The 11950-nt window shown below is 45.6% G+C and overlaps 1 protein-coding gene across 6 annotated transcripts in view; it reads right to left on the bottom strand.

Annotated features, from left to right (window-relative positions):
- The window catches only part of jmjd1cb (jumonji domain containing 1Cb), a 191773-nt gene that overhangs the window by 45860 nt on the left and 133963 nt on the right, over window positions 1–11950 (bottom strand). For 5 of the 6 annotated variants that reach the window (XM_084079465.1, XM_084079466.1, XM_084079464.1 and 2 more), the window contains 4 exons: window positions 2634–2739; window positions 2423–2440; window positions 1836–1960; window positions 795–938 (listed from right to left, as the gene is read on the bottom strand). In XM_084079465.1, coding sequence (XP_083935591.1) covers window positions 795–938; window positions 1836–1960; window positions 2423–2440; window positions 2634–2739 — 393 coding nt within the window. The remainder of the gene's footprint in view (window positions 1–794; window positions 939–1835; window positions 1961–2422; window positions 2441–2633; window positions 2740–11950) is intronic. The other variant, XM_084079463.1, reaches the window with a different exon arrangement.

Below are 11950 nucleotides of genomic sequence, written 5' to 3' on the forward strand. Positions count from 1 at the left end.
CAGAAAAACGCAAGCTCAAACAATGCCTCACATTGCCGCGAATTGTGAGCTTGTAGATCGGCTATTTTCGGCAAAGACAAAAAAGGACAGGCAGACAGACAGAGAGACAGAGAGAGACAGACAGACAGACAGAGACCAGATGTATCATTGAGGAGGAGGAGGAGGAGGTGACAGCCAAGTGATGGCAACAGAAGCACCGCAGCACTAGACATCAACACACACAGCAGATACAGCCGCACCACAGGAAACGCCACCACACATTGGCTGCAGTAAGGACCAGCTGGCTCCAGCATTTGTGAGTGCGTGTGTGTGTGTGCGCGTGCGCGCACGTACGTGCGTGGGTGCGTGCGTGCGTGTGTGTGTGTATGTGTGTGCGTGCATGCGTGTGAGAGTGATTTTGAGCATGCATTGTCCGTACTGTGTGCTGCATGTGGAAGTGCAATATAGTGTGTTGCCGAGGCGAGCATGCAATATAGTGTGTGTGTGTGTGTGTGTGTGTGTGTGTGTGTGTGTGTGTGTGTGTGTGTGTGTGTGTGTGTGTGTGTGTGTGTGTGTGTGTGTGTGTGTGTGTGTGTGTGTGTGTGTATTAAGTAGGCGTGTGTGAATTAACCAAGAAGCATGTGTGCTTATATATGCATGCTCATGCATGTCGGGTGGTGTGTGAATGGCTTCTTGTTGACACATGGTACATCGATGACAGTGAATGCAGGTGTTTGCAAGTATGAATAATCCTATATGAGATTGAGTGTGGATTGTGTGCATGTGCGTGCGTGCGTGTGTGTGTGTGCACTCACGTGGGCAGTGTTGTTGTTCTGACTGGAGCGTGACCTGCGTCTGGAGGTGATTCCAATATTTTCTCCTTTCAGCAGCGAGTGAACGACGTCATCTAGGAAGGTCATCTGCACCATGGAGGGGTCAACATTCTGAGGCTCTAGCACCTACACACACACACACACACACACACACACACACACACACACACACACACACACACACACACACACACACACACACACACACACACACACACACACACAGAGAAAACATAAGGATTGGAGAGACTTGCAAGCAGGTGTGCCAGTGTGCGACCATGTGTGCATAACTGCATATATTATCTGGAAAGGTCATGCGCGCCATAAAGGGGGCCTCACCGAGAGAAGGGGAATATTGAACCACTTAAGCTCTGTGTTATACTTTGTCGTAGGACGGTGTCGCACACAACTAGCCAATCAGCAGTGTGCCGCAATGCAATGGGTTGTGAGCTACAATTCTTTGTGTTGTTCAGAAAATAACTGAAAATAATTATTTTTCGTTAAGTAACGCCGTCACGCAGTGCCGTGTACATTAAGCTTAGCAGAGTTCATATTGTAAATGTATAACATTTAGGATCTTCCTCAGGTCTCACCCGAGGAAGATCCTGTGTGGTTCGAAATCTTCGTATGTGCATAAAAAGTCCTAGATGCAAGCTCCATCCACTTCATCGTACACTATTTGGTTTCTTTCTGAGGAACCAAAAAAAAAAGCTATTGCTATTCAAGCGCGCAGAAGTATTCATTTCAGTCTAAGTATTTAAAGGCAGGCTGCTCCGCATGTTGTGAGTTTGAGTCCCTTTGGCTGTATTGATGCTCCTGTCACTATCCTGTGTGTAACATTACACTAAGTAACGTAATATGATCTTTAGACGCCCGGGGTTTGTATGTCTGTGAATGTGTGTCAGGGGTGTTGTGTGTAGTTCCCGGTGAACACACAGAGGATCATGAACCTGCGAAGTGTTTCGTTTGTGTCTCCTGCACGCGTGCGTGTGTGTGTGTGCGTGTGTGTGCGTGTGTTTGTACCTGGTCATTCATAACGACCATGTTTCGGCTAAAGAGGTCGTGGTGTGTAATGATGCCAGTGAACCACTGGGTGGCAGAGTCCTGTCTGTACACACGCACCCGATAGCCATTCAACGAATAGGGACCTGGATCGGGAGACAGAAACACAAGATAGCGGGGAAGAGAAAAGGGGATGAGTATGGGGGGGGGGGGGGCAGAGCAGATTGAGAGGGAGAGAAGAGATGATGATAAAAGGAGGCGATAGAGGGATGGAAGAGAGAGAGAGAGAGAGAGAGAGGAGATGATGATGAAAGGAGGTGATAGAGGGATGGAAAAGAGAGAGCGAGCAAGAGAGAGAGAGCGAGAGAGAGAGCGAGCGAGCGAGAGAGCGAGAGAGCAAGAGAGCGAGAGAGCGAGAGAGAGAGAGAGAGGGAGAGGACAGTGTAAGCTCTAGCATTTAGTCCAGAATAGGCACTGTGTGTATATCTGCAGTCCCGGGTTTTCCAGAATGTGGAAAACCCGTTTTCCTGTTCCGGTTCATTTTCACACAGCTTTGTTTGAAAGTTTGAACCGGAAACACATACAATTATGAGTTTGTGTTTACTTACATTTACATGTAGGTCTACCTGAAATGCAATAACATTGTACATGTAATAATCTTAGAGAACCGGACTTAAAGCCAGTACACACAGATACAAACAGCAGTAAATACATTGACTTGAACGTGACGGATCACACTTTTGCGGTGCATGGGGGGAGGAGGACATGATTTCACAGTTTGAATCATTTTGCGTTATGCGTGAAAGAAAGCTCACTCACCTTGCAAAAAAATCTCCTGCACCTTCTGGTCTTTGAGCCAGCCCTTCACTTCTTCTTGGAGCTGAGGGTTGTCCCTTAATACGGGGCTCTGGCTGTCCACGTCATCCTTAAGAATACACAGAGAGAGAGAGAACATAAGACACATTTATATACAGACTAATATGAGGGCTAATGGACCATATGGTCCACAGGATGGCTATGGTCTTGGAGCAGTTCCTGTAATATATGAATACTGTGGGACCGCAAAATGCGGGCCTATAGCCTGCAGTGTGTACTTGTGTTATTGTGTCTATGGCACAGTGTGTACGTGTGTTGTTGTGTCTTTGTGTCTATAGCACAGTGTGTACTTGTGTTATTGTAAGTGTGTGTGTGTGCGCAGGGAGGTCACTGAGGTCGTTCTCAGTGCTTTTACGGTTCTTGGCAGGTGATCATGACACTGATTAGACTATAAAATCTGACAAGCTGTTCAACAGGGAATGAGCTGTGCAGGTTCATAATAAGGAATGCTGTCCTTCACAGGTGTGCAGCCTAGTACTGTTCCCTGTGCGTTCCGAGTCTGAAGTCAGTCGATTCTCGACATACAGTACGTGAGCTACAGACATACATACATCATACATACAGAGATTTAGCACATTTATTGTAAGATTGTAACTTCCTGGGATGGCCTGTGGTATCTTTGTCCTTTCAAGGATTTTAGCTTCACCTTGTTGTGAACTTGTGATCAAGGAGCTCTTTTTGTTTTAAAAAGAGACCAGGTATACTGTTATTATTCCGTTCCATGCTTTATGAATACACACTGGGACAATTATATTTGACTGCGAAACCCTCGGTAAATACTGGGGAATACTGTGTACTGACACATACCATTATACATATATGATAACGAACATCAAATAGAAGGATATAGTACATTCTACCACTAGCGCAAGATATGATTAGACCATAACATGATCCATTATATACAGTATAGTCATATTACACTAATCATTGTGCTGTAATACTTGTGCTGTGTAGTGATTATCTCTATGTAACTCTAAACATGCTATTAGACATGTACTGTACAGTGTATGCTACTGTAAATAATTTACTATATACAGTACTATACAACTAAAGCCTGATTTATTCTTTGTTGTGTGCCGGAGTTGTGCTCAGTAAATAGCAGATCTACAAGCTTGTATATCTGCTATTTTACAGCATGCAATACCAGCGTGCAACTAAGGATAGACAAACGTATAGGCAGTAAACAACATCTGACAAACATCACACAACACCTCCTCCACGAGTACACACACGCGCCCACTCACGCATGCACACACACACACATATTCAGACTCACACACACAGTCAGACAGGAACACGGAGCGGACCAGATGCTATTGTTCATGTCTTTGTATGTTTGTGTGTGAGAGTGTGCAAGACAGGATGGTTTACGGAGGTCACCAGGAAGTTCACATGACGAGAGAGGGAGAGAGAGAGAGAGAGAGAGAGAGACGGAGAGTAACTGAATACATTTGAAACACTTGATCTATACGCGTGAGGAGTGCTTGTGCTATCTTATCAGGTTGAGTGTCCACTTTGGAGGCTGCTGCTTAAGTGTCTGGCATAATAATCTCTCATCAACAGAATCAAACACCATCGCAATGTCACACATACACACAGGCACGCACACATACTGTACGCGTGCACGCACAAACACAGGTAGAAATGCGAAGCCTAATTTATGCTTTGTCATGCGATGGCATGGCTAGCCAACAGCTAGTTCAGCTAGCAACACTGTTGTACGAGAAAGCAGAGACCGTTTGACTATTCTATTCTGACTAAGCCATTTGTGTGGTAAAACAGAGTCAAAGTGGATTTGACCAGCCTCTGAGAAAGCAAAGCAGAAAAGCATGGTAAAATCATTCTTATTTCCTAGGTCTGACAAAAGAAAGGCAAAGAAATGGAGAGAGAGAGAGAGAGAGAGCAAAATGAGGCAGAGAAAAACAGATGTGAGGCAAAGAGAGACAGGGAGGAGACATGTTTGGCTCTGACAACCACTGACACACTCTAACTGACACACAAAACACGCACACACACATACACGCGCACGCACACGCACACGCACACACACACACACACACACACACACACACACACACACACAGCGACCACAGTCACCACACCCTATTCAGGCGTCAACCCCCTTCACCTCCCAGCTTCCCACACCGTGTCACTCAGGAAGTCTAGTCTGCTTATCTGTGTGTGTGTGTGTGTGTGTGTGTGTGTGTGTGTGTGTGTGTGTGTGTGTGTGTGTGTGTGTGTGTGTGCGCGTGCGTGCGCGTGTGCGTGTGGTTGTGTAATTGTGTGCATCAACATGTGCATGCAAGTGTGCTGCAGTCAAAGTGTCTTGTGGTTGTTTTGAGGTTGTTTTGTGTTCTATGGTTAAATACCATTTGAACTCCATGGCAGCAACACCAAACAAATAAAACACATTAAAACATAACAAAAAATACATAAATTGCACTGTAACACCATTTTGTTTGGTGAAGCTTGTCCGAGGCAAAGGAAATTAACACCAGACTGTTGTGTTACATTCTTATTCTATTCTACTTATTCTATTGATAGAATATCCTCTATTTAGTTCTATCATACTCTATAATCTCCTATTTATCTCTATCCTACCCAACACTATAATCTCCTATCCTATCATATCTTTTCCTCTATTCTATTGTATCCTACTCTATATTTTACTCTTTTTTTTTTCAATTTGTTTGTAACCTGTTCTATCCCAGGGGTCTTCAAAGTGGGGTCCAGGGACTCTCAGGGTTCATTGAGGGGGTTCTAAATGGACCCTTATAGGTCTGTAACTCTGACAGGATGCAAATAGAGCCACAGTCTAGTCACAGTCAGAGTGGTTCCATCTGCATACTGTCAGAGTTAAGTGGGGTTTACATTTTAAAGTTTGAGAACCACAGTATCAAATTTTAAAGTTTGAGAACCACAGTTCTATCCTATCCTTCTGTATATTCTATTCTTCAATTCTATCATATCACCACCTACTAGAATCTATTCGAATTCTATTCTGGCAACCATGTGCCTTTTGCAGGTCTTGGTATATCCTATTCCTAACACAGAGACACAGAGTGTTTAGCAGCTCAGACAGTGAAAGTGACTGTAGTTGAATGAAGGACATGTGCCAGCTACTGTGGTCAGTAAAGGCTTGTCATGTTTTCTGTCCTGCTGCTCAGACGCAGCAAGAGAGACATGAGTCCACACTTCCTCTATAGACCCAGAGGATGTGAGCAAACCTCTCCCTGTCTGTCTGTCTGTCTGTCTGATGTCCAAACACAGCGTCTATCAGCAGTACGGTATGCTGTGTGTTTAGCCTTATGTTCCCTCTCCCCATGTCTCCCTGTCCTTCATCTCTGTCTATCTGTGTCCAACACTCAAGGTCAGCTGAAACACATGCGCGCACGTCGCACACACACACACACACACACACACACACACACACACACACACACACACACACACACACACACACACACACACACACACACACACACACACACACACACACACACACACACACACACACATCCCCCGCGGATTCGGCCTCTGCCAAGAACATGGTAATGACACGGCTGTGGAGCTACAGGCCATAAAACTGGAAAGAGAGGAAATGTAAACAGCTAACTTTACATCTCATATGTATGTCACTGTCTCACACACACACACACACACACACACACACACACACACACACACACACACACACACACACACACACACACACACACACACACACACACACACACACACACACACACACACACACACACACACACACACACACACACACACACACACACATTCATTCTCTCTCTCCCTCCCTCTCTCTCTCTCTCTCTCTCACACACACAAACACGCACACACACACGCACGCGCATACACACACTCACACACACACACACGCACGCACACACGCTCTGTGGTGCTATTTTAAGGTGAACAGTGAGGAGGGAGGGAGGGCAGGCGGGGGGAGATGGAGGCAGAAAAGTAAAAGGGATGAGGAGAGGTGAGAGAGAGGAGAGAAGGACAGTGAAGTGGGCGAGGGAGGCGGGGGGGGGGGGGGGGGGGGTAAAAGTGGAGTGACGGGAAGGGAGGGGAGGAAGGACACGGACCGAGAGGAGAAAGGAGGAGGAAGAGGAGAGAAACAGAGCGTGGCGTGATTAATTCAGCACTGCCTGCTCTCTCTATATCTCTCTCCTTCACTTGTTTCGTCTTTCTGTTAAATCCTGCTTGCTCAGTACTTCCCAGCTGCCAAGAAAGACACAGAATGAAAGAGAGAGAGAGAGAGATAGATAGAGAGAGACAGAATGAGAGAGAGAGAGCAGCTTCATGTGTTCTGCTCCCCAAGCCCCTCAGCATACATACATCCCATCATGCAGTGTTTTCATCTGTCATCGCCGTATTCAGATAAAAACAGCACTCACGCAATCCCCTTAGCCGACACATACACACACACACACACACACACACACACACACACACCCCCCACACACACACAGACACACACAGAATGTACACGCGTGCATATACAGTACACTCCACATACATACACATGCAGCTATTATCAAATTAATTGATATCCTCACTTAGGCTATAATATTGTAGGATGTGCTTTTTATCTCCTGGACCTTATACTGTATGTGTTGTGTGCAAGCATTCACTGTGTGTGTGTGTGTGTGTGTGTGTGTGTGTGTGTGTGTGTGTGTGTGTGTGTGCGTGCGTGCGTGCGTGCGTGCGTGCGTGCGTGCGTGCGTGCGTGCGTGCGTGCGTGCGTGCGTGCGTGCGTGCGTGCGTGCGTGCGTGCGTGCGTGCGTGCGTCATACAGCAGCGGTTCTCAAAGTGGGTTCTGGGGACCCCCAGGGGTCCTTGTTGGGGGGGTTCCATGGGGTCCCCAGCAAAATGTGTTAATATAATATAATATATCCCCAGCAAAATGTGGGCATATCAATGTGGGGGTCCTTGACATGAAAACGTTTGAGAACCACTGGCACACATGAGTCTCAGCCTATAACAGCAGGCTCCAGAAAAGCCAACATGTGCAGGAACGCTAAACACGCAGGGTTTTTTTTTTTTCTTCCTTCATGCAATTGTAAAGTGCTTCCTCAGCTGTGCAAATGACCCAGAGCTAGCCTCTTACTACACATTGTAAAAACACCATATCTGTTCCAGTGCTTCCAGACCTTTCCTAGGCTGGATGTAAACACGCTGATAGCACTCAGGCCCATAATAGTATGTCTACAGCTGCATGTTCATTGTGTAAGCCTGTGTACAGTGAGGGTGCGTGTGCGTGTGCGTGTGCGTGTGCGTGTGCGGATGCGTGTGCATGTGTGTTCCATACACTGTTTCCTCTGTCTCAAATCCACTTTAAACCTTATTTTGGGGTATGTCATTAAAGAAAATACAATAATCCAAAATATCGAAAATACTAATAGCAGAGCTACAAACTCACAACTTGTAGATCAACTATTTTCATTACTCATCGCACAATTAACTAGACCTTGAGTTGTCTCTGTACTTGACTGTTTTTTTCCTCCAATCTCTTTGCCAAAAATAGCCGATCTACAAGCTCGGTTTATTGAACCGAGACACTTTGTTCTTTATTTTTGGGAATCAGTTCAAGTTCAAACAGCTCATATACATACTGTATACTATAATACAGGTTGACTTTGTTAACCACTTGTCTTAAACCCTCTAAACTTAGTAAACTGGACCTGAGTTGTCTCTTTTTTACTGTCTACGCCAAAAAATAGCCGATCTACAAGCTCACAACGCGCCACGAATGTGACGCGTTGTGAGCTTGTAGATCTGCAATTTCTTTGGCTAATGTTCCCCCCAGAATATGGATGCCGGGCTTCATGCCGTGGTTAAGTATATAAAAGTGGTTGTAACCATTCCAGGAACCCAGGCATCATGAAAAATCATTTTCCATAACTTAGTTCCCAGACTTCCCAGCACAGCACAGCGATGCCTGCCATACAGCATGGAGCTGTGATGATGAAACACATTTGTCTTTTCTTCCTAGCGGTACCACATCTTGTAGAGGAAGCAACGGATAGACGGATGATAACAGAGCCATTGTTTTTCAACCAGGAGGATATTACAGTTTGACTCCAGAGTCAACAGTCGCACACAGACAAGACGCACAGTGGAAACAATATGGCTGCAAAGCAAACGGACTCACGGCTGGCTTTTAATGTCTGCCGTCGTGTGCACGGCGCAGACACACGCGCAATCTCACACCAGCACATGCGCAAATATACACGGCTGCACACACACACACACACACACACACACACACACACACACACACACACACACACAAGCACATGCATAGATGCACATTCTCACATGCATGCGTGAGCACCCGTATTCGCACGCTCGCTCTCACGCAAGCATGCATGCATGCTCGCTTGCACACACACACACACACACGCACACACACATTTTCTCCTTCAAACGGATGCATGTACATATAAACACAGTCATGAGCGGATGCAGTATTTCTCATGCCTCCTCCTTCTCCTCCAACATCCATCCATCAATTTTACAACACTTGTCTTCCCGGGGTTTTCCACACAACGTGCACGTGTATGACTCGTTTGTGTGTGCGTGCGTGTGTGTGTGTGTGTGTGTGTGTGTGTGTGTATTTATGGGTGTCGTCTGAATGTAAAATACTCGCCACTTTGACAAACCTTTTATCAACTCTGACCCAGAAAAAAAAAACATCCTTGTTTCCTACATGACCTTCCTTCCTACCTTCCTTTATACTTCCCTCTCTTCCTTCCACCCCTGTTTGTGTGTGTGTGCGTGCGTATACATGTATGTGTGCGTGCGTGCGTGTGTGTTTATGTGGTGTCATGGACATTTGGCTGGCCGATTCACACAGAACATCATACTTTCTACTAGAGTACAGTTAGGATGGAGAGCAAGAGAGAGAGAGGAGAGAAATAAAGAAACCAGCTAGCATATTAAGGAAGGAAGATCAGAGAGAGAGACTCTCTGAAAGAAAGAAAGCATCAGCGTATGAAGGAATGAACATCTGAGAGAGAGAGAGAGAGAGAGAGAGAGAGAGAGAGAGAGAGAGAGAGAGAGAGAGAGAGAGAGAGAGAGAGAAGAGAGAGAGACTCAGCAGGGAGCAGGGGAGCAGAACAGCACACTAGATGAGGTTATGCCTTTCATTTCACCTTCCCATCTGTCTCCTCCCTCTCTTTCTCTCTGTCTCTCTCTCCCCCTCCCTCTCTTCTCCCCCTCCCCCTCTCTCTCCCTTTCTCCCTCCCTCCCTCTCTCTCTCTCTCTCAGCAGCTCTACTGCAGTGTTCTACTTTCCGTGCCTCGCCTCAGTCGTCCACCTCTGAAGGAAAAACCAAAGTTACTTTGCTTTACTTTCAGCGTCGGCGCTCAAAATAGCACCGCTGTGTGTGTGTTGATGCAGTGTTCAATGCAGGGTGGATGGGGAGTTGCCCCCCCCTCCACCCCACCCCACCCCATACACACACACACACACACACACACACACACACACACTAGACAAGACACTATAAAATCCTGTACAAATGTATCAAGGGTTACATTTTTTTACAGCCTCAGCATTACAAATTGACAAATGACGGGGTTCTTGATTTGCCTGTGATCCTAGTTTATCGAGGCACTACACTGTCTCTCTGCATTTGATGTATGTGTTTGCCTTGCTTATACTGTAAGTCACCCTGGATTAAGAGTGTCTGCTAAATGCCTACATTGGAAAATTGATTAACAGTCCGTGTGAAGTGTGGAGCCACCAGTAGCCACATGGCAGGAGAGCCTGTTACAGTGATTTTCAACCTTCTTAATTTCACGGACTCACAGTTTTACATTCATTAGTCCACGACCACGGTTCCATTTCTACTACACTGTTAGAGTTACAGACCTGTAAGAGTCCATTTCTGTTCCTAACTATAAATCATTTTGTTGGGGACCACACGGAAACCCTCCAAGGACCCCTGGGGGTCCCTGGACTAGTGGCGTAGTACATTACAATGAACTAACATAATGGAGGACAAGAAGACGGGACCCGATGTGACATCATGTAGTATTTGGAGCGACGGCCACAATACCGCTGTCGTGTAATTGCGTTCGCTGAACTGGAAAACACAGATGTGAAAAACAAAAAAAAACTAATCCCACATCTAGAAAGGAGCCCTTGGTATGCGTGTACTGAAATATCTAGCTAGGCATCTATCTAATCCATCTATTTGTGTATCTGTTCTCGTACACACACACACACACACACATGTCCCTCATTTATCATTCAGCCACAGCTCATGTTTACTTTCACAGAATGACAGAAGACTAGCAGCCTACATTCTGACCACAGCACAGTGGCCTTGCAACACTAGCATTGGTGTGTGTGTGTGGGCGCGCGTGCGTGCGTGCGTGTGTGTGTGAGAGAGAGAGAGTGTGTGTTTAAAGATATATATTTTTAGAGACGGGTTTTACCATGTCTTCAAATGCAATTAAAATGTTTTAATGGGAAACTAGGGTTTTACAAATAGGAAAAGATTCAGGTTGTGGTTAGGGTTAGGATTAGATTAAACAATTATTTATACTTTATACTTTGTTGTGTGGAGATGTCACATAGCCGATCTACAAGCTTCGGCTATTTTTCGGCAGTTTTCTGATATTTTATGTGGATGTCCATTGTCCACACAAGTATGGCAATGTTGTGTATAGTGTGTGTGTGCGTGCGTGCGTGTGTGTAGCACATACTACTCAGACTGCACTGTGACACACTACTACTTCCACTACAACTGCTCCCTATCTATTCTGGCCAACCCCGCTTTTAGACACAGTTGCCAAGGCAACACGGTCGTCATGGTCACCAGCATCGCTGCTTGGCTTCGCTTCACAAATGGAGGTGTGTGTGTTCATCAGGGCTTCAAGAGCAGTAACGTACGCAACACTCACATGCACACACACACAGAGGTCAGAAAACACACCCACACAAACACACTGTAAAATGAGCTTACAGTATATATACACATATCAAGTCTTGTTTTATACTTCGTCCCACAACAGTGTCAGGCAAAAATATCCTATCTACAAGCTCACAATGCAACGCGATGTGAGCTTGTACAGTAGATAGGCTATTTTCAATCATTTTGACAGTTTTTTAACCTACATGACATGCCCAAAAGGGAACGATTGTTAATTGATTATTTTATTAAATTATTGATTTGATTTAATAATCAATTAAATCTATTAGTTGGATTAATTGCCGCGCCCCAAGTC

This window comes from Gymnoscopelus microlampas (assembly GCF_963454915.1).
Source record: "Gymnoscopelus microlampas genome assembly, chromosome: 14".
NCBI classification, from domain to species: Eukaryota; Metazoa; Chordata; class Actinopteri; order Myctophiformes; family Myctophidae; genus Gymnoscopelus; species Gymnoscopelus microlampas.